The sequence below is a fragment of the Perognathus longimembris genome, chromosome 2 (genome assembly GCF_023159225.1).
Source record: "Perognathus longimembris pacificus isolate PPM17 chromosome 2, ASM2315922v1, whole genome shotgun sequence".
NCBI classification, from domain to species: Eukaryota; Metazoa; Chordata; class Mammalia; order Rodentia; family Heteromyidae; genus Perognathus; species Perognathus longimembris.
The window spans coordinates 15,543,933-15,566,568 of record NC_063162.1 but is presented as its reverse complement, the minus strand read 5'-3'; the positions used below and the strand labels follow the sequence as shown (position 1 = coordinate 15,566,568).

Sequence of the window (22,636 nt, the reverse complement as noted above, 5' to 3'; positions counted from 1 at the left end):
GTGCATACTTTTTCCTTTCTTTGTGGACTTGCTTTATTTACTTTGGTTCTTTTTTTTTAGGAAACATTTTTTGAATACCTTTCTGGAGCCAACATGCTGCCACGCTTGTCGTATTCCTGGGCACGGTGTCCTTCACGCTCAGGGCGCCCTGCTGTACAAAGGCTGGCAACTTGCTAACATCCTTTTCACTTACAGAGTAGAGGGTTGGAGCTGGCTGCTGGAGGTCAGGGACCCCAGGCCCTGAGTTCAAGTCCCATGACACACACACACACACACACACACACACACACACACACACACGAAAGAAAAGAAAGAAAGAAAGAAAGAAAGAAAGAAAAAGAAAATAAAAGAGTTGTAAGTATGCTATAAGCTATAGCTGTGCATTCCAGTGTGGGCAGAAGTTGGTGATGCTAGGAGCCCCTCTAAGAAAGGTAGTCTCGATCTGGGAATGTGGCTCAGTGGTAGAGTGCTTGCCTAGCATGCGTGAAGCCCTGGGTTCGATTCCTCAGCACCACATATATAGAAAAAGCCAGAAGTGGCACTGTGGCTCAAGTGGTAGAGTGCTAGCCTTGAGCAAAAAGAAGCCAGGGACAGTGCCCTGGGCCCTGAGTTCGAACCCCAGGACTGGCTAAATAAATAAATAAATAAATGGCAGGCTCAGTCTCTGCAGTGCAGGCATTCCTGATATGTCATGGGGAGCAAAGCCTGATAGGAGAACTCAGTGAAGAAAAAAAAAATTTTTTTTAAAGAGGAATGGGGCGGGGGAACCACGGCATCAGGTTGTTTATTCCCATTTTTTCAGAAGGAGACACAGAGACTCAGAGGTAGCTAGGGCAGGCGTCAAGCGCGCACCGCGGGGTGGTGTCTGGGCTGAGAGGGAGCTAGCTGGGCCAGGTTTTGGGTGCGTGCCAGGTGGCCCAGGGATGATCAAAGAGGCCACAGCAGGGAGTGGCACTCGCTCCCTGCCAGCCCTGCCAGCGGCGTGGGTGCCTGCTGTGTGAGGTCAGCACGTCGTCGCAGGCTCTCACTGTTCCTGGCGTCACATCTGGCTGGTGGAAGCCTCTGGTGTAGCCTTCCACGGTGGTCACCTGATCCTGGAGCTGATGGGCACGCAGCCTGAGATGTTTATGCTCTGACTGGCCTGACAGGGAGATGGGATGGTGAAGAGAAGACAGAGGGGGCCGGTGGGGGAGGGGCTAGATAAAGGACTCCCTCCCTCTCTACCCCTCCCCCCCCACCTCCAGTCTCTAGGAAGTGCTGATTTGCTTGGCTGGGGCCCCCAACCATGGAGCCTTTGAATGACAGTGACATTCCCCAGGGATTAAGCGTGGAGTGTGGAAGCTGGGTCTCCACAGGGGGTGCCGAGCCCCATGGAACTTAAATCATGCCATTAGCCACCGGCTAACATTTCTTCCACATTCATGCCATTCCTCCATGGCTTGCTAGCCCCCTCCAAGGAAATTCAGTCACAATTGGTTTTTCACCACTGGGGCAGAGCTATTGTGCAGAAAATTCTGCCTTGATGTTCTTGGAAACTGCAAGTGAGACAGAAGTCGTTCTTTGGCTCATCCATGCATTGCTCAGAACTCCGCTTTTCCAGGAAGCCAGGCCCAGGTGGCCCTGCCCTGGATCCTGGAGTCATTCTGCCTTTGGCTTGTTGCCAGATCCTGAACAAGTGGTGGAAAGGCAGCACCACGGTCCCCCCTGGCTTAGGACGAAGCCGCTTGTGGAGGAGGCGGATGCCGATGTCATCTCTGATCTGGGATAAGTGCTTTTCTGTTCAGGGACATTGAATCACCCAGTGGTCTAAAATCTGCATTTCCTGACTCCCAACCAACTGCTACTTTGGCCATAATACAATATCTTTGTAGTTTATTATAGGACAAAGGGCCTGGTTGGTAAATTCCTGACCAAAGAGAAGGAGGCTAAGCTTTTCTACAGCCAATGGGAGAAGTCCTCCGAGTTGTTAGGCAGAACATGTCCTCACTTTTCCTCAGCTAAAGTGACTGTCTCCTTCAAGTTCAAATGTGCATCCAGTTCCATGAGTAACCACATTATTTTTAAACAGCATCCTTCAGCCACTGTCTCTCCTGGGTTTTCTGGGAGAGAGGTTGAAAGCATAGGTCCCGGCCATCCCAGAGGACTATGGGGAGATAATCACAGACAGGAGAAGAAGGTTCATAAGGAGGTTTATTAGTGGGGCCATAGTTCCCACGGGAGAGGGAGCTACTTGGCATCTGCACCTTATCCAGGTGGCAGCTTCTCTCTGGGGGTAAAAGGGAAGTAGTTAGGTAGTGAGTAGGAGTGGCTCTTTAGGTATGGATGGATCTGGGGGCTAGTGGGAGGAGCTGAGGACCTGAGGCTAGGGAAATGCTAACAGAGGTGCTCCTTTGTGAAGCCTGGATGGGTTTTATTTTCTGTTTTCAAATATCTGCAGGGATTGTATGGCATTCCGTGATAGCATTATATTCTGGTTTTGAAAGAGGAATGGGTGAATAGATGAAACTCAGGATAGATAAAGCTCACCTCAGGAGGTCAAAGAGAAAAGGGGCCGAGGGGGCAGGGAGGTGGGAGACTCACTGATGGGATAAGCTGCACGTAGCAGAGCCGGCGAGAGCTTGGGGCTGTAGAGAGGGTGTCCAGTCTTGGAAAGCTCAACCACGAGTAACCACATTAGTACAGGCTGGGGCTAGATGCATAGCTCTTCCGCTCACAAGCTGCCTGGCCGCATCGACTCTTAGTTTTCTTATTTGTGAACGGACAAAGCCAACCTCCTAATAGGTCCGTGAGATATGGTATGTGGTCCAGACAGAGTGACACTCAAGAAATTATAACTACTGGGTGCAGGTGGCTCATGCCTGAAGTCCTAGCAACACGGGAGGTTGAGATCTGAGAATCATGGCTCAAAACCAAGCCAAGTAAATAAATCTAAGACTCTTATCCCCAATTAACCAACAAAATGGTGCAAGTGGAAGTATGGCTCAAGGGGTATAATACCAGCCTTGAGCCAAGAAAGACAAGGAAGAGTGCAAGGCTCCAAGTCTAAGCCTACAGTATTGGAGAGAGAGAGAGAGAGAGAGAGAGAGAGAGAGAGAGAGAGAGAGAGAGAGAGAGTAACTAGGGGTTGGACGTATGGCTCAGTTGGTAGAGCATCAGCCAATGAGCAAAGTATAGGGTATCGAGTTTGAGTCCTGGTCTCTCTCTCTCTCTCTCCCTCTCTCTCTCTCCCTCCCTCCCCCTCTCTCTCTCTCTCCCTCTCTCTCTCTCACACATACACAGAACAAAAAAACTAAAAAAAAATCAAAACAGAAACGATAACGATTATTAACAGCCAGACACACAGATAGCAGTCAATATGTCAAGGCTAACATTGTAGGTGACTTACTGTGTATTCTTAACTTTCAACTACATGACTATAGTCATATTAACTTAGTGCTTTAATGATTCAACTGTCTGTGGAGTCCTTTGGACATCTAAAGGGCAGAATTTAACTCTAGATAACACATTGTCCAGTGTCAGTCCTTCATTCTTTCACATGAATATCTGCTTTTAAAAATAAACATCTTGCTCCCCGGGTGGCTCACGCCTGCAATCCCAGCTACTTAGGAGGCTGAGATGTGAGGAGAACAGTTTGGAGCCAACCTCAGGCAAGAAAGTCTGAGAGACTCTTTCTCTCTTATAAAATACAAAAAAAAAGGTGGGCTGGGGATATGGCCTAGTGGCAAGAGTGCTCGCCTCGTATACCTGAAGCCCTGGGTTTGATTCCCCAGCACCACATATACAGAAAATGACCAGAAGTGGCGCTGTGGCTCATTGGTAGAGTGCTAGCCATGAGCAAAAGGAAGCCAGGGACAGTGCTCAGGCCCTGAGTTCAAGCCCCAGGACTGGCAAAATTAAAAAAAAAAAGCTGGAGATAGAGGCATGGCTCAAGTGGTAGAGAGCAAAAGCAGCTCAGGCCCTGAGTTTAAGCTCTAAGACAGCACTAAATAATATAAATAAATAAACATCTTGTTTATGCGCTGTCGTTAGTTTATGAACTGTCGTTAGCAATTATGAGTTGAAAATGAATCATTAAGTTTTATTGTCATTAGTTAATAAAAGAACAATGTTCATAGTAAAAATTAAAATAATACGTACTTCAGTACATTTTATCTCAAATATGCAAATGATACAAAAGGAAAAGTTTCTTAACCTCTCCCAATTTCTAGGAGCACTTACCATTGAAATTAATTGCTTGCACACTTTTTACATTAATTACTCACATAATTTTCTGGGAACTTTCTATACCCTGTTTTTTTTTTTTTTTTTTTTTTGGCCAGTCCTGGGCCTTGGACTCAGGGCCTGAGCACTGTCCCTGGCTTCTTCCCGCTCAAGGCTAGCGCTCTGCCACTTGAGCCACAGCGCCGCTTCTGGCCGTTTTCTGTATATGTGGTGCTGGGGAATCGAACCTAGGGCCTCGTGTATCCGAGGCAGGCACTCTTGCCACTAGGCTATATCCCCAGCCCTATACCCTGTTTTTAATGCAAATTTAGCCACACTACCATGCTGATATGGCATCGACTTTCTCCGGATATGACTTTCTCCAGATATAGTACTATCTTGAGGAAACCTCTCAGGGCAGAGCATAGAGATGGACTTCTTCCATTTTGAGGGTTAAGTTGTATTCCTTTGTAAATCAGGACCATCTTTAGGTAAGCAGTGCCTCACAGCTATTCTTGCTATTATCAACTCCTTTATACAAGCAACTTTGATTATTGCTGCAGGTAAGTCCATAGGCTAGATTCCTAGAAGAGTAACTGCCAAGCCAATTTCCCTTGTGGCAATTTTCTTTTGTGTCATTACCACCTGAGGTTTGAATTTATGGCCTTATACTTCAATTTGCTTGTTTGCTTGGTGATCTACTATTTGAATCACTCCTCTAGCTCTGATTTTTGTTGGTTATTTTGGAGACAGACTCTTACAGACTTTTCTGCCCAGGCTGGCTTTGAACCACAATCCTTTGGATCTCAACCTTAGGAGAAGCTAGGGTTATAGGCATGAGCCCACTGGCACCAAGTTCCTTGTTGCAATTAAAATTTTTTATTAATTAATTAATTTTTTTTTTTTTTGGCATTTGTGGGCCTTCAACTCTGGGCTTAGGCAGTGTCTCTGAGCTCTTTAGCTCAAGGCTAGCATTCTACTACTTGAGCCACAGCACCACTTCTGGCTTTCTGGGGGTTACATGAGACCAGAGTCTCATGGACTTTCCTGCCTGGGCTGGCTTTGAACCACTATTGTCAGATCTTAGCCTCCTGAGTAGCTAGGATTATAGGCATGAGCTACTGGCACCTGGCTCCTTGTTGCAATTTTAGTAGACAGTTCCAATTCACTTCCGAAGTGGTTTCAGCAACTGTATGAGAAGGCCTGCGTCTCAAAATTTCCGGAGTTCTGGGTACCATCAAACTTTGCAGTTTGCTAGCACGCATCGTGGAAGAGCATCATGCCTGAGATGACCTCACTTGCAGGAGGATGCTCACAATTATCCTGAAAGGTAGGCAACCTTTGAGTAGAAGACTGACTGTCATAGTGACTCAGAACAGGGAGTAAACCTTCACTCTGTTCTTTAGATACCCAGTGACCTTGGATGAATTCTTTAATCTTCTGTCTGCATTGTAGTGGTATTGGGTGAAATACAGCCCATGTGTGCATGCATGCGCATGCGTGCACACACACACACACAAATAAAACACCACCACCACTAGAACCAGCTCTTGGAGTCCAGCAAACATTTATTAATGCTATAAAACAGAGTCAGAGTCCCAGCAAGTTTGAGAACGACCCTAGAATAATAGAGACATGGGTCCTCTTTCCTGTTCTTTCCTACCATCTCCCTCCAGGATGCTTCATTTCTGCATGCTTCAATGTTTAGATTTCCCCTACTGGCCTGTATAGAGGTGAGTGGCAAAGCCGAATCACAGTGCAGGTGGAAGCTGGAAGTCACTGAAAGGTGCAATCAGCATCACCACCAAAGGAGGCAGGTGAGAGCCTGGCTCTACTGGCCACTGAAGCCATAGAGAGGGGTGGGGTGAGCTTGGAGACAGACTGTCCTACCTTGAGCCTTGCATCTGCCCCTTAAAAGTGAGGTGGTCTTGAGCACATTCTTGTGATTGACTGAGACCCAGTTTTCTCAATAATAAAACACAGAAATGGTCGCTACCTCATGAGCTAACTAAGTTCATAGTACTAGGTACCTAGCACTTAGCAGTGCAGCGGACTCTTATTAACTGTACTAGAGGAAAAGGGCCTAGGCTGGCTGATCAGTGCAGGTCAAGGAAGGCCAGAGTGCAACACACAGACACGAGCAGCCCTTCCTTGCCGTCACACTGCCACTTGTGCACTGGGTGACTCAGCCTTTCTCTTCCTCCAGTCACTATGTAGAACACCCTTAGGAACCTGGGAAGTGCACAGGACAGACAAAAGCAGGGGCTACAACCTGCTAGTGGTGTCTTTATGCTTTTTCATGATTCTCCTGGAAAAGGAGTGAGAAAAGATTAAAAAAATAACCCACACATCCCACCCCCAATGGTACTGTTTAACACACACAATTTTTGCTTTGTTAACTAGAATTACTTGTTCTCTGTCCTCCTGAAACACATGTGGAGATCTGAGATTGGGCATCAGCTAGATTCAGGATTTTGCTGCTGTGTTGTCCCCTTAGATCTGCTCCAATTCACATCTCACACCAACTGCAACTATTAAGCCGTAATTATGGAAATAGGATTGCTCAAAAATACTTTGTGGATCATTCATTTGCCTCCAATTTTGTTGTAAAAAATTCAAATGTACAGAAAGGATAAAAGAAAAGCCTGGTGAATACCTCCATTATCTCCTGCTTATTATTTGATCATATAGGCTTGCACATATGCTAGTATCATTTTTTTCTGATGCAGAAAGCTATATTTATGCAATATTCTGGAATTTTTAATCCCTTGTTCTCTTTGGCTTCTGGAATATAAACAAGCAAACAACCATGCTCACAACTGTCACAATGGACATTTCCTGTATCCAACATACAAGATGCAAACACAAGTCGCAAGCCGAGGCTCACCTCTCCTAATGCGTATAGACTTCGGTGACAGCAGAGTCTGAATGCATCTGCAGGTCTGTGTTTGTGATAAAGAAGCCCTTCCCATGGGGTTTCCGAGTGTCTCTGAGGGAGATTTCCACTGGAAAGATTTTAATCTTACAATGTGATTTCAGGCAATTCCTTTTCATCAAGAAAGTCTGGGTGAGAGTAGGGATAGAAGATGGGGTTTTGAGGACCAAAAGGAATTTAGGCACAGAAACTAAAGACAATAAATACTGTAACTGGACTGACTCTGGAGCCTCTAATTCATCACATATTTGACAATCTAGGTTTCTGTGTGTGTGAGACTCAATTTTGTGAGCTATGAAAATTCGATCTTTTTGAATATGAATCTTTATGAATACAAGGAAATAATGTACTTCCTGTCAGAGGAAAGAGGAAAAAAAGTGAGGGAGGGAGGAAGGAGAGAGAGGGAGCTGGCGAGTCGGCCAGATCTCCAAGGCAGATAGATACCCAGGTAGGACGCCAGAAACAAAGGGAAGTGCAGGCAGGCTTAGTTTCCCAAGAGAAGTTAACGGCAACTATCTGGAGCGAGAAGAAATCCATCGTTTAGAGAATTTAATTAGTTACCAGGTCTCAACCAATCTCCTGATTTTTCTTTCTAGTGGCTGTGGGAAGAAGACAGGACGAGGGAGGGAGCTCCACCAGACTTTAACAAAGCACACACACAACACACACACACAGACACACACACACCACACACACACAGACACACACACGCATTGTTCGGCTTTCTGGGCTGCGGGGCGCCAGGACTTAGAAGGTCAGTGAGCTGGAAGCGGGGAGAAGAGCTCCTGGGCAGCCAGGTCTCTGATCTTTGCCCAGCTGTTAGACATTTCTGGTGGGCCAGGTGCTTCTTTAACCTACCCCCCCCCCCACCAACCGTCCCCCAACTGGCGCGCCAGGACATTAAGCTACACTTGCGGGGTCTCGTCGACCTTCAAAGGCGCACGAGGTCAGCGCCCACGGCTGGAGACCCGGTGAGCAGGTGGACGGGCGCTCGAGGCTGGGCGCACGTGGCCCTTGGGACAATTCACAGCGGTGATGGCGAAGGCACCGAGTGGGCAAACGCTGTCTTTTTTCCCCCCCTTCCCCCTTGATATTTCCAATGACACGAAGACAAGGTATGCTTTGTGTGGACTTGGAGCTCGCAAAGAAGAAATGAAGCAATAACCCACGGCGGCTCCACTCGCTGCTTCTGGGGACCCCTAAGGTAAGCAGCTGGAGCTGCCACTTTGGAGAGCCCTCGGGCCTGGTCAACTGAGCCCTGAAGTTACAAGTGAAAGGATGATCGGAGCCCCACGTTTCCATTTGGGGGGCTGGTCCCTCAAATGCGAGTGGCGCTGGCCGGACTCCAGCCGCGGGAAGATGTCAAGGCTGACGTGCTTCGCCCGCGGCGATGGCGCAGACGCCCCGGGTGCGCGCAGTCCGCCCAGCTTGGCCGGAGCCGCTCGAGGCCGGGCGCGCCGTCCGCGGGGACGGGCGGGAGGCCTCCGGGCTCCGGGGAGAAGCGAGAGGGCGGCGACCGGCCACGGGCGGCTTGCGTTTCGCCGGCTCACGCGGCGCGCAGAGCGCTGGGGGCTCGGGACCCGGAGGGCGCCCGGGGCGGGGGGGGGCACGCTGCGATCCTCCCCAGCTTACCGTGCCTGGAATCGGCCGGCCGAGCGCCCCGGGCCACCCCAGCGCTCAGCCGCCCCAGGCCACCGTGCAGCTCCCGCGGGCCGGGAAACGCCCCCTGTCCCCGGTCCCCCGCCCCCGCCGGGCCTGGCCGGACCGGCGCGCGCGGCTGGAGGCGGAGGAGGCGGCGCCGCCGAGACGGCCTCCTCCCCGCCCCTCGCGTCTCCACCCCGCGCCACCGAGAAGGACAAGGGGACTGGGCACGGGGACCCCGGCCAGTGAGCGCCGGAGCCCCGGGAGCGCCCCTCCCGCGCGCTGTCTCGCCGCGAGCTCGGGCCGATCTCGCCCCGCATGGTGCTGGCAGCAGCCATGAGCCAGGACGCGGACCCCAGCGGTCCCGAGCAGCCCGACAGAGATGCCTGCGTGGTCGCCGGTGCCCAGGCGCCCCCGGCGCCCCAGGGCCCACGGGGGATGCAGCAGCCGCCGCCCCCGCCGCCCCCGCCCCAAGCCGGCCTTCCCCAGATCATCCAAAAGTAAGAGGAGAGGGAGAAGGGAGCGGGGAACTGGGGGTGCGCCTTGTGGGGGGGGTACACCCCAGGCACCCCCTTTGTGGCTTCATCTCCAAGTCTCCGCCGAACTTCCCTCGCCCCCTTGCGTCTGAAGCTTTCTTGCCCTCTCTCCAGGCCGAGCGGGTGCCACGCGCGCTGGCCGTTGGGAGAGTTTGGGGAGAAGTTATTTGGGAGAAATCATTTTGTTTTTCCTTTGGCCGATTTCTAGTCTCTTCGAGGATGTGACTGGCCACGTTGGCCCCAAGTAGCTCAATTTAGGGGAGAAAATGGCCCAGAGACGTGTGTTCTCCCCACACCTTTCTGGTCCCCAAAGGCGGCTGGAGCGTATGGAGTGGAGCGCGCGTGTGAGCGCGCGTGTGAGGGTGTGCAAGGGAAAGGCCGTCAGGAACCACGAAACCACCTTTCCTGGTGCCCGGGGCCAGGGGCTTCGGGGTGAAAAGGGAGGAAGGTGAGGGCTGGGTGAAGAGCGCATTTCGCTTTGCCCTCACGGATAGCAGGCTCTTCCCCAAGGCCCTCCTCGCACAGGGTTCTCAGCCCGCTCGTGCCTTCTTCACCTTACCATCTTGGGACTCTGGGTGAAGGATCTGACTTGGGTTGTGAGTTTTTCTTGCCTCCCCCACCCCCCCACCCAGTGCAAGGTAGCGCTGGCTGCTCAGTCGGTGACCAGAAACTCAGCTTTTTTTTTTTTCTTCCTTTTTAGAATATCAAAGGGAAATAGTGTTTTTTTGTTTGGACGGTTGAAGGCCTAGGTGGTGGGTTTGTTAGAAGGGCCTTTATTTTTTTCCACGGGGTTTGATCAACTTGTGATAAAACCCTAACAAAACGCGTCTAAGAAGCGTAGCAAAGGTACTAAGCGATCGTGCGACACTAACCGAAAGCGCAGCGGGGTCTGTCGAGTGTCCTGCTCCGCGGCTGCTCCCACGGATGCTGGATTTATGTACGCGTGTGAAAATGTAGCAAGAAGAATACTCAGTGGGGATTGGGGAAGGAATGGAATAAGTCGCAGTTCAATATTTTGGGTTGTTTTTGCAGGTTGAGTTACGTAATAAGAGGAGAGTGAACATTTAAGTTTGGTATCAATCAGGCTGGTTTCATATTTCAGAACAAAATGGTTCCCTATCTATTGACTGGTGGAATAGGAAAGCTCTCTCTTTCCTAAGGTTTTGGTTTTACATTTTGACGTTTTATATAACTTTCTACTACTTAACAGTTTCCAACGATTTGGAAATGAAAATATTTTGTATTGTTCTTTTTCCTGTTGCGCAAATTATTTCAGCTGATAGTAAATATGACTGACAGTTTATGTAATGAATTAGAATTTCTCTTAAGTCCTTAACATAAACCAGCGTAAACCATTGGAGTGTAAAACTTATTTATGAAGAAATCAGATCTGAACAATTATTAATTTAGAAATATCTGTTGTGTTTCTTAAAGCCAGTGTCTTGCGCCTTGATGTTAGGTTGCACGCTAAGCTTGTAGATATTACTTTGGTATCGTAATCACTCCCTGCTTTTCTATCATTTAGTTTTAAGTAGGAAAAACTAGGAGCTTTATCTTTATAGAAAAATTTTTGTAGATGGGCATTGGGCTATAAATCTTGCTGTTTGGAAAATAAATACCGTTTTGTAGTAATCGATCATTTAAAATATGTTTTAATTGCTTCATATATTACACAGTGTACCCTATCAATGTATCTCTCATTTTGAAAACTCCTCCTGTGAGATATATGATTTTAGAAATTAAAACTGAAATTTTCAAAGATGGCCCCTTCTGCTTGCAGGCCAGGATGGAGACCTCAAGAAGCGCCCGATGGCCTTGTTTTGCATTGGTGACAGATCCTGTTCAGGGACCAGATCCAAGGCCGCTGAATGCGCTCATGGGATTTGATGTTGGAGCGCTTAGGTTTCAGTCTTTTTTATAAGGATGATTTGGGGTTTGGGCTGTCTGCGGTCCCCACCGAAATTCCGCTGGAACCAGGCGCAAGTCTACAGGTCCACCTTTAATGCGCTGAAACTTGAGCAGGTTATTTTGGAGCTACGTTTGCACAATTTAATCCGAGCAACCATTTTTATGTAGTTATGAGGTGCTGTTTGTATTAGCTATCTTTGAGAGAACATAGTGAGGACACCTCCTTGGCCATAAGCTGAGTTGTCTGTCTTTGGTTAGGAGGCTTTGGTAAACTAAACTTGTAGATGAAATTCTTTTGTAGAGAAATATATATCAAATATTATTAGGGAACCTCTAACTCTTTGCTAGTTATTCGAGCGAGGTCATTATATGGTTTGTAAGAAGAGAAGAACTCTTTCAAAAGGATGGCGTCAATCTGAATGTGGTATAGTATTTAAGGATGACAAGAATCTTCCCGTGTCTTAAGGTCTATGTTCACTGGTTTTTATTAGTAATGGTTTTCATTTTGGGTGAAGTCAATGACTTTGATAAAACCATGGTAATGATTGTAATAAAACCTGACTCTTATTCAGGAACTTTATACTCTGGTTCTAAGACAACGACCATATGCTCCGTGTAAACAGCTTAACACGTGAGGTGTGCTGGTGAAGAATGAGGCTGATTTGCCTCTGTTTTTCCAGGGTCTCCGTATGTTGTGTTTTAAGTTAATGTCTGTGGAGTACTTTTGTTGCACTCAAGTAGATGTAGTTTTCTTGTCATTGTGTCCTTTGTGTCAGTTAAGGATCACAAATACCTTCTCTGCTCCTGTCTGTCCCCACCAGTATTAGCATTCTGTGTAAAGATTATGAACCACATCAGAGTTGATACCTTGAAAGATTTCTTTTTTGTTTGAAATGTTCATTCCACAAGCTGGCCAATGTAGACTTCTTCCTGTGTAATATAACACATCACTTAAGTTACTTGAGCAACAAGGAATATAAACAGCACCTTAAAAGAAAAACTTGGGATGGGTTTAGGAAACTCAGAGTAATTAGAGGACTTAAATAAAAAGGAAAGATGTATGTATTTTTCATGTTAGAAGAAGGAAGAAAACATTGGTGTTTTTTGGTGACAATTTCATAAGGATTTATTTCCTCAAACATTTGGGTTATCTTACTGAATTATTTTGTTTGAATTGTGTACTTTAGAACCAAACACAACTCTTGCTTCTAAGAAGTTATTTAGTAGCTTTGGTGAACATTAGATGTTTAAATTTTAGATTGTATATTTTAAGATGCTCATCAGAATGGAAAAAGAATCATCAGTTCTGTGTGACATGTTAACAAGGTGGTGAAAACTAACCAAACACACACACCTTTTTATGAAGGGAATCACATGGGTAATTTTCCTGGATGATTTCATTTGTAGCAAGAGATTCCTGATGAGTTTGTGGCATCATATTGTGTCTTCAACTTGAATAGAGATGGCTTATCTTTTCCTTTACAGATTATTTTTTTTTACTAAAAATAAAAAAGAAGTGTTGATTTAGCGTTTGATTGCCAGGGTCATGGGTATGTAAGTTGGGGTAGTATGTGAAGTCATAAACCCAGCTTGATTTCTCGTTTCTTGTGTTTTGTCATAGCATTAGACTGCCGGGTAGCGCTACGCAACCCCCTGTTGGAGAATAGAAAACAAAACATTACAAGTATCAACTCTGATTGCAGATAATTTCTACAGAAATCTTGCACTTGGAAGGATCTTCATGGAACTCTCAGGGGGTGACACGCAGGAAAATCCTTTGTGGTATTGACCCACTTTGGACATGCATATGTTTATCTCCAGAATTAAGGGGAAGAAAATATGAATTTTTTTAAAGGGAGGGGAAGGGACATTACCTCTCAGTCATATTTGGTCCTTTCCTGGAAAGAAATTCCATCGAATTTCTAACATCTGTTCTGATTTCCAACATCACTTTGAACCCGCTTTGTGGAAAGAAGAACACACTTGTAGAAGGAATGTTGGAAATTTTAAACACTGTCTTAAACTACACGTAAAACAAGCATTCAGCAAGGGAAACCATCTGAGAGGATTAATCCTGAGTTCCATCAGGGTAGGAGGAAGGGGAGATTTTCTTTTTATTTTATTTTTTATTTTTAGCATTCTACTAAAAAGTTTCTTTTTCTTAAAAAAAAAAAAAGCTTCTTCAAGGTATTCCTTTCTTGAAAGCAATTATACTGGAGCGATAAATATTTGTCGATAGTCTGTATCAGTATCTCAAATTGCCCAGGAGACCAGCATTATGAAATGTAGTGCATTATTCCTATTTGTCACAGTAAGTGGACTGTGCATATGTTGTGCCGAGATTTGTCAAAGAAGAAAACTTTTGTCACCCGTTTTGTTTCTTCTAGCACCATCTTCTTCCGCCCCCCCCCCCCCAGCCATTTATCAAACTGACAATTTTAAAAGCCTGAATCTGTCCCTTGGCAGTGTTAAGATCTCTCTGCCTAAACTGACAGTTACTAGAGGAGAAACACTCCACCCAGGACTGACTCACGGTGAAATGACCCCACGTTATCCAGTTTCTCTCTCCGCCCGCTGAATTATTTTTCTATGGCTCAGGGTTTCTTGACTCCTGTTTAAAGTTTTCTTCCTAGCCCCCCACAAAAGCCAACCTTTTAAGTAAACAAACCAATGTGGTTCAGTTCACAGCTTTGCTCAACAAAATATAACAAGAGACAGAGATGAAAATGGAACTGAGGTTAGGAGGGAAGTGAATAATGAAGAAGTGTGAGCTAGTAGAGTTGAAAGTCCAAAGAGGAATTGGGAAAGCGGGATGTCTCTTTCTCCATCAATCCTCTGCCCCTGCCAGCCAAGGACTCCAAGTCTCTGTGAAGTCTCCTATGCCATAGAACGCCACTTAATCTGACTCTTATTTAATAATGGGATGATCTAATTGGATACTGATTTGTACATTTTAGCAGCCAAAGTTGCCTATGAATCTCCAGTGGGTGTAAGGGACTAGGAGCCATGTGTGGTAAATCAGAGTGCCAAAAAGTATTGCAGAAAGTTAAATGATCTAGTTTCCGTCATTAGAGCAAAGATGAGAATGAGTGTGTTGGAAATGGTTTGTAGGACAGAACACATAGCAATTCCTTTTCCAGTTAAGGAACCTGGCTGATCTTTGTAATATCTATGTTATATTCAATGCTGTATATTTTCCATCTCCTCCCTCCCCCCTAAGCAGAAAGCCCATCCTGATTCTAAGAAGGCACTTTATTTTTTGTCATAGGGCTTGAACTCAGGGCCTGGGTGCTGTCCCTGAGCTCTTTTGTTCAAGGCTGGCACTCTACCACTTTGAGCCACAGTGCCACTTCCAATTTTCTGGTGGGTTAATTGGAGTTAAGAGTCTCAAGGGCTTACCTGCCTGGGCTGGCTTTGACCTTCGATCCTCAGATCTCAGTCTCCTGAGTAGGAGTACAAGCTCCTCGCTAGAAGGCACATTTTAAAATCAAGAATATGAATTTGGTTTCCGACCCCACCAGCAGGCTGAGCTTGAGTGGCTCAGTAGGTGGTCACTGTTTCACTGCCACCTAACCAAGGAGCTGAGGAGTGATAGGCAGTTTCAGTCATCTATTCTGCTAGTCTGGGGACAAGTCATCCCTGGCAGTTATTTGAAGAGGTGATGGTAGAGCCTGATCCCCCACCATGTTTTCCTCCTGTGTTTCGGATATGTTGCAAACATCCATCAAATATGATAAAGTCTTCACAGGACAGGAAAGTTATAGAGTTGGTTGGCCTCCTCCGTCTTGCAGTGAGGTTTTATAAGATAAGTCCCCTGATGCTTTACAAGGCAACTTTCCCAACTTGCTGACAGCGAGTCTGTGGGGGACAATGGCACATATTGATGGGATTGCACTTCGGCTGGTGAGTGAGCCAAGAAGTCGCCTGCACGAGGCGGGTGCTAACCTGTAGCTTAGCTTGAAGAATAAATCCTCCCATGTGTTCGGAGACAAAAGGCTGTGGCGGGGGGTGGGGGTGTGCGACTCTCACTTCAGGAAGATAGTTTTCACTTCTGTAATGTGGGTCTTTGCTTTGAGGATACACCAGGGCCATTTGCTTCTGCCTGTTCCCTGCACCTGCTTTCTCTCCATCACGCTAACGACCCATCAACCATGAGGCTCCGCTTTCTGCTCTGGCCCAAACCTAGAAAACCCCACTGACCGCTGCCTGCCTGCGCTTCTTGAATACACTTCAGTTTTGCAACTGGTCTGCAGACTTTTGCCCCAAATATATTTTTGAATTTGGTTAGCTCCACCTTTGAGCCTGACTTCCAATGTCATACTATATCATTTAACATACATTATATATAATATATGTTAGAAAACAGTTCAGAAATTCCTCCTTTTCACTTACATTTATGTGTTTGGTGTGTGTGTGTGTGTGTGTGTGTGTGTGTGTGTGTGTGTGTGTGTGTGTGTGTGTGTGTGTGTGCATTAGTTTCTGTAAGTTTCTCTTTCCGGCTTATTTTGAACAATTTAGGATCTGCCTCATGTTGGTAAGGATAAAAACCAATGTCTTTGCTTTAAATTAGTTACTGGGTTTCTGACAAGAAGCAGGAGGGAGGAGAACGATCCTGGGCTGGGAGTAGATGTCCCAGACAAGCCAATTAACCTTTCTCATCCAGTCTCCCTAGAGCCTGGAAGTGATAGCTAGTAGGTCCTTCTGGGATTCAAATTAGGCAATCCTCCAGAGAATTTAACTGACTGGCCATTGATTCCGTGCTGCCGTCTGCACGCCCCACCTGCATCTAGTGGAGACCAGGGCCCAGATGAGCTAAGTCTGAGGTGCACATTCGTGACATTGATCACCGAGAAATCAGCACCCAGGGAACTAAATGCTCCCTCTAGCATTCGCAAAGAATGCTTGCATCATTGATGCCATGAAGTCAGAAGCATGGATGCCAATGTCAGTGAAAAGTGGGGGGTGTTATGCTGTTCACTAACTAAAATTGCAGCGGGAAGGGGGTTACAAAAAGAATTATTTTGGAAAGTTCAGGTAAATCCCTGAGTTTACAGCAAATAAATATTATTTTCAAGTAAGTAGGCCAGTGTAATCGCTTTCATGTGTCTAAGCTGAATGTGTTACACGTAGGCAGGTGAAAAGGTGTTTGGTGGCTGTATTGGTTTCAGAGTTGAGAAGCAGAGATGTGGAGCCTGAAAATCATTCGCCAGGAGCCTTCAGAGCCCTGACTCCACAGTGACGACATGGACATCGGTTATGTGGGCAGCAGACCTGCCTGAGGCTCTGAAAACTCTTTTCTGCCATGCAGAAACCATGGGTGTCCCAGTGGGGGGGCCTCAGGTTTCTGTTGTTTGCAGGGCACTAAAGGGAATGACACTGGCCAGAGCTTTGTGCATGTGAGGAGCAGGGAGCTGTGGGGGAAACAATAGGATAGTTGAGTGTGTGTGTGTGTGTGTGTGTGTGTGTGTGTGTGTATGTATGGTTATACATATATACATTCTATATATATATAGAGAGATATATAACTATATCTCAATCTATCTATCTATAGTGTGTGTGTGTGTGTGTGTGTGTGTGTGTGTGTCTGTCTGTCTGTCTTTCTGTCTGTCTGTCTGTCTGTCTGTCTGTCCTGGTGCTTGAACTTGGCCTGTGCCCTGTCCCTAAGTTTTTTTTCTTTTCCTCCCTTAAGGCTCACTTTCTACCACTTTAGCCACAACTTCACATCTGGCTTCTTGGTGGTTAACCAGAGATAAGAATCTCACAGACTTTCCTGCTCAAGCTGGCTTTGAACTGCAATCCTAAGATCTTAGCCTCCTACATAATTAGGATTATAGGTATGACCCACTGGTACCTGGCATGAAGATATTTTTAAAGCCTTGCCCCAAAGGAAATTGCGTTGTGTAATTAATTATTATTATTATTTTTTTGGCCAGTCCTGGGGCTTGAATTCAGGGCCTGGGCCCTGTCCCTGAGCTTCTTTTGCTCAAGGCTAGCACTCTTCCACTTTAGCCACAGCGCCACTTCTGGCTTTTTCTGTTTATGTGGTACTGAGAAATGGAACCCAGGGCTTCATGAAGCATGCTAGACAAGCACTCTACCACTAAGCCACATTCCCTGACCTGATTAAATCTTGAAAATACTTTTTAGGTATATAAGTGAAGGTTAATGGAAGGATATTTATTGCAATATTGTCCGGAAGAGAAAAGAACTGAAAACTACCTAAATATTTCTTAGTTGGGAAAATAAGTCATGTGTTTGTCTCATATGTCCTTCCTATTTGGCCCTCAGAAAATGATGACTGAGGATCCTATAATATTGTTAACTAAAAAATTTACAAAAATGCATATGCAAGGCTTTCATGTTTGTTGTTAAAAAGCATGCATGATGTGTGTGTGTGTACACGCGCGCGTGTGCATGCCCTTGCATGCACTCAAATTGTTTAAGGTCACACACAGGGGTAGTGGTTGGGCTGGGAGAAGAATGTCCCATTCTTTCTCTGTCATGATTTCAGCTAGGCGACCCTTTTATCTACTTGGTAATGGAGAAAAATGAATCCCTTTCCCAGTGACCTTTGTCTGTGTACCTTCTCTCTTCTGCACATGCGCAATGTTCATCTCCTGGCCCCACCTGCATTTTTTTTCTGGGCTGCAGGAGGAGGGTTTCTCCAGGGCTTCCTGAGCACTGTAAAACACCAGCCGCGCATCACCTTTGAGTCATCCTGCTGCTCATCCTGGTTCAAGGTTACTTTATCAATTATTTTTATTTATTAAAATTTTTTTTTTTTATCTTGGGATCTGACCTGTCCCTTTAGCTTTTTCCATTCAAAGTTGATGATCTATCAATCATTTGAGCTATAGTTCTACTTCTGGCGTTTTGGTAATTCTTTGGGGGTAAGAGTCTCACAGACTTTCCTTTCTGACTGGCGTGGGACTTGAATTCTCAGATCTCAGCCTCCTGAATAGCTAAGATTATAGGCCTGAGTGCCTGGCTTCATCATACTTTTAATAAGGAAAAATCTAACTCTCAGCATACTTTTCTACTCAGAAACTGAATCCTGGCACTTAGAGCTAGGCTGTAAAGATGGACCTTTCCAGATCTAAACGCATTGCAATGATTTTTGTTTAAATTTGAAATCAAAGGAGTGGGGAATGTTTGGGCCACAGCTGCATGAGGCCCTTGAAGTCATTTGGTACTTTCAGGACAGACACTTAAGCTTCTTGCCTGCCTGTGCTGATAATTTTTTAAGGCCCTGGAATGATGTTATAAATACCCAAATGGCTTTTGGCAGAAAAAGTTTCCCCAGCCCTGATTTACTTCTCGCTCCTAAGTCAATGACAGGAATGCTTCTTATTTCTACCTCTCAATCTCACATCCGACTTCACATTTGTTTCAAGCAAGGGTATAATGTTGACTTTACTAAGCATATACTTTGTGCATTGGTGTTCTTGCTGGTTTCTGTGTTCTCTCCCTTTAACCTCTTCCTCTTTGAACTATTTGAAAGTAAGTTGCATACAACTTGTTGTATTACATCTAAGGAAATTTGTCTTAATTTTTTTTTCTAAAAAGCACTAGATTTTTAGCTTTTTGTAGTTTTCAGAAAAATAAAGTCTCATTTAGCTGTCATGAAAATCCCTTGGTTGTGGTCACAGGTATATTTGTTTATGAGGTCTCTCTTTTTTTAATCAAGTGTGCTGCCAACCCTCTTTCTGTTCCTCCTTTTTTCTTTTTATGCTAATAGTGGGGCTTGAACTCAGGGCCTCATACTTTTGTTCTACCACTTGAATCACATCTTTACTTCCGGCCTTTTCTGGTTAATTGGAGATAATCTCAAGGATTTGTCTGCACAGGTTGACTTCAAACCATGATCCTCAGATCTTAGCCTATTGTGTAGCTAGGATTACTGGCACGAGCCACAAACATTTGGATTTCTGGTTTGTTCATTCATTCATTCTTTCTTTTTTTAGCTGCTGTTGTTTTATGCCTATCCTAGGATCTGAACTCAGGGCCAGGGCATTGTCCCTGAATTTTTTTTGCTCAAGGCTAGTGCTCTCCATTTGAGCTGCAGCTCCACTTTTTTGGTGCTTAATTGGAGATAGGAGTCACATGGAGTTTCCTTCCTGGGCTGGCTTCAAATGGTGATCCTCAGATCTCAGCCTCCTGAGTATTTAGGATTGCAGACATGAGCCACATGCAGACATGTGCCTGGCTTTCTGTTCTTTTTGATTCAAGATTCCAGGCTTGCTGTCTTATACTATGAGCTACAACCTGGAATTCTGTTGCTTTACATGGTGAGGCTCAGGAGAAGCTTTCTGGCAGATACTCTAAGGGTGATGGGCGTCTAATTCAGCTTATTTCCTTTTTTGACACAGTGTCTTTCATGTCTCTCAATTATAAAGGGACATTTTCTGCCTTGTGACTAGTAGGTGGGCTGTACTGTAAGACCCTTGGAATATTCTGTTTCCCAACAAAATGTCCATCAAATAGTGTCTTTCTTTTAATTTGACTAAATTATAAACAAAACACTGCATAGTACCAGAGGCTCACGCCTGTAATCCTAGATACTCAGGAGGCTGAGGTCTGAGGATTGATAACAGTTCTAAGCCAGCCCAGGCAAGAAAGCCAGTGAGACTTATCTCCAATTAACTACCCAAAACAAACAACAACAACAACAACAACAAAATGGAAGTGGACTTGTGGTTCAATTGGTAGAGTGCTGGTTGTCACAAAAGCTCAGGGACAGCACCCAGGCCCTGAGTTCAAACCCCAGGACTGGCACAAAATAAAAATAATGAAATACATGGAACTAGAAAGACAAACAGTATGGGTTTAGGACAAATGAGTTGGGCATGAAGTAAAATCAAACAACCTTATGGATTTGTTTGCATTCTACCTGAATTAGAGATGACCTTGAGCTTCTGGGATTTTTCTAGGACTCAATAGGTGGTCATTTTCTTCCCACTTACCTACTACGGGAGGCATTGTGTCACTAGTTACAAACTTTTTTCTTTTATTTACTCATTTTTATCTTTTAACTTAATTTTTGGTGACAGTACTGGGGCTTGATCTCATGGCCTCTTATTCACATTTTCTTTTTCTGCTTAAGGCTAGTGCTCTACCATACTTCCACTGCTGGCTTTTTGATGGTTAGTTGGAGATAAGAGTCACAGACTTTTCTGCCTTGGCTGGCTTTGAACCTTGAGCCTCAGATTTCTATCTCCCGAGTAGCTAGGATTATATACGTGAGCTACCTGCAGCTTTTCTTTTTTCCCCTCATGCCTGTCCTGGGGCTTGAACTCTGGACCTGGGCGCTGTTCCTAATCTTTATGGTTCAGAGTCTCATGGAGGTTTTCTGCCTGGGCTGGCTTTGATCTGTGATCCCCAGATCTCAGCCTCCTGAGTAGCTAGGATTACAGATGTGAGCCACTGGTGCTGGGCCTGATAATAAGATTTTTTTCAGGTATCCTCTGGAAGCGGTGTGGGCATGTCTCCCTCCTCGAAACTAACCCATGAAGTGGACTTTTAACCCCTAGGCTAAGTCGACCCCTAGGTGCACCCTGGGGCCGGGCTGCTAGGTGACCTCTGCTCTGTTCAAGCTTTTCTCATTTAAGCCACACGTCGGTCTATTTTTGCCCATTCCTTTTTAGCACTCTTGTTTTATGCACAAACTATGTATGGGTGGGGAGCTGTGGAGGAAGGCAGCAGCAGCAGGCTCTGTGTTCTAGACTCAGCTGCACACCACTAACCCCAGGAAGAGAAGAGAAACAAAGGGGATCGTGACTCACCTTTATCAAGTGCTTCCAGCCCATCAGCTCTTATTCCCAGCACGTGTGTGTGTGTGTGTGTGTGTGTGTGTGTGTGTGTGTGTGTGTGTGTGTGAGAGAGAGAGAGGTTTTAATCCATTTGATTATTTAACCCAACAATAATTCTGTCATGCCAATGCTGTATTCTCCCCACTTCACAGATAAGGAAACTGAGACACAGCCTTGCCAAAATAAAAGGAAAGCTAAGGAAATAGTATGTATATGGAAGAATGAGGAAAGCAGGGCTAGGAATGGAGAATGAATGGGTTGTGAGGTCAAGGGATTCTACCCTGTGTATGTAAATATCTGTGTCCTTAACATACGTTTGCAGACAAGCTCATCATTTAGGAAGATGTAGAAAAATGTATCTGAAGTCAATTTCAAAGTTGGTTAAGTTTCATTAGCAACAAAGTGAGTGATTCGGATGAAGGTCCTCCCTGCCGGCTTCCCTTTTTCTTTTTGTAGTTTTTAAGTGCGCCTTTCGGTTTGAGGTGAAATCTGTATCCCAATTTAAATTCCAGGAGCAAATCCCAGGCTGGCCCAGGCTCCCAGGGAGCAAGGAAACACTTAGAATTCTCTCAGCAGGTGCTAAAATCATAACAGACAAGACGTCTGACTCGCAAAGCCAGAGCCTCTGCCAAGTTCTGCCAGGCCATTTTCAAACCAATCCAGAGCAAACAGGATTCAGCCATGATTAAAGTATCTCAGGCTCCTATCAATAGCAGAAGGAATTCCTGATGTGAAACCTGGCTGCGCAGAGCTCGCGTCGGTTCTGCCAGACAAGCCCCATGAACGCCTGGAGACATGGTTATAGGTGTTCTTTTGCTGCCAGAAACCACAGTAAGTAAAGAGTGCTTATTACATAGAGCTAATATGTCAGGAAGGGATGGATGGTTTGCTTATGACCTGCAAAAGGATTTTATAGAAGGGATAGCCAAAATAGTGACCCCTGTTGTATTTCAAATAGCAGTGAAACAATTCTTCGATTCAGACATGCAGTGATAATTTACTGACCTCTTATTTTTCCAATTTTATAGAGCTATAATTGAAGTCCACTAATCTGCACATATTTAAATGTATTGATATAACAGTAAATTTTTTTATCACCTTAAAAGTATCTCTGTGCTCTTTCTTTTGTGCCCATCCTGGGGTTTGAACTCAGGACTGAGTGCTGTTTTGAGTTTTTTGCTCCAGGCTAGTACTCTACCAATTGAGCCACAGCTCCACTTCCTGCTTTTTAGTAGTTAGAGATAAGAGTCTCATAGACTTTCTTGCCCACAGTGGCTTCAAACTGTGATCCTCAAATCTCAGCCTTCTGAGCAGCTGGGATTAAAGGCATAAACCACTTCCCATTTGCTTTCTTTCATCAGAGACTGGTTTGCATTTTCTAGAATTTTATGCAAGTTGAATCAAAGTATGTTTATTTGGGTGGGGGCTAGTTTCTTCCACTCAGCATTTCTTTGAAAATAAGTTTAAACAATTGTGATAAGGTACGTACAATGTTTCTGTATTCGTCCATATTCTGTAGCTATAACAAAATGCCAGTGGATAGGTGTTTCATTCAGCGATGAGGTTTATTTAGATCAGTTCTAAAGGCTGAAGATACAAGATCAGGG

At 45.4% G+C, this 22,636-nt stretch overlaps 1 protein-coding gene across 1 annotated transcript in view; it reads left to right on the top strand.

The window, feature by feature from the left end:
* The first annotated feature begins 9,007 nt into the window (after positions 1-9,007).
* Positions 9,008-22,636, top strand: part of Rbm20 (RNA binding motif protein 20) — a 162,191-nt gene continuing 148,562 nt past the window's right edge. Inside the window, 1 exon segment of the mRNA XM_048338278.1 lies at positions 9,008-9,276. Coding sequence (XP_048194235.1) covers positions 9,095-9,276 — 182 coding nt within the window. The 5' untranslated portion in view covers positions 9,008-9,094.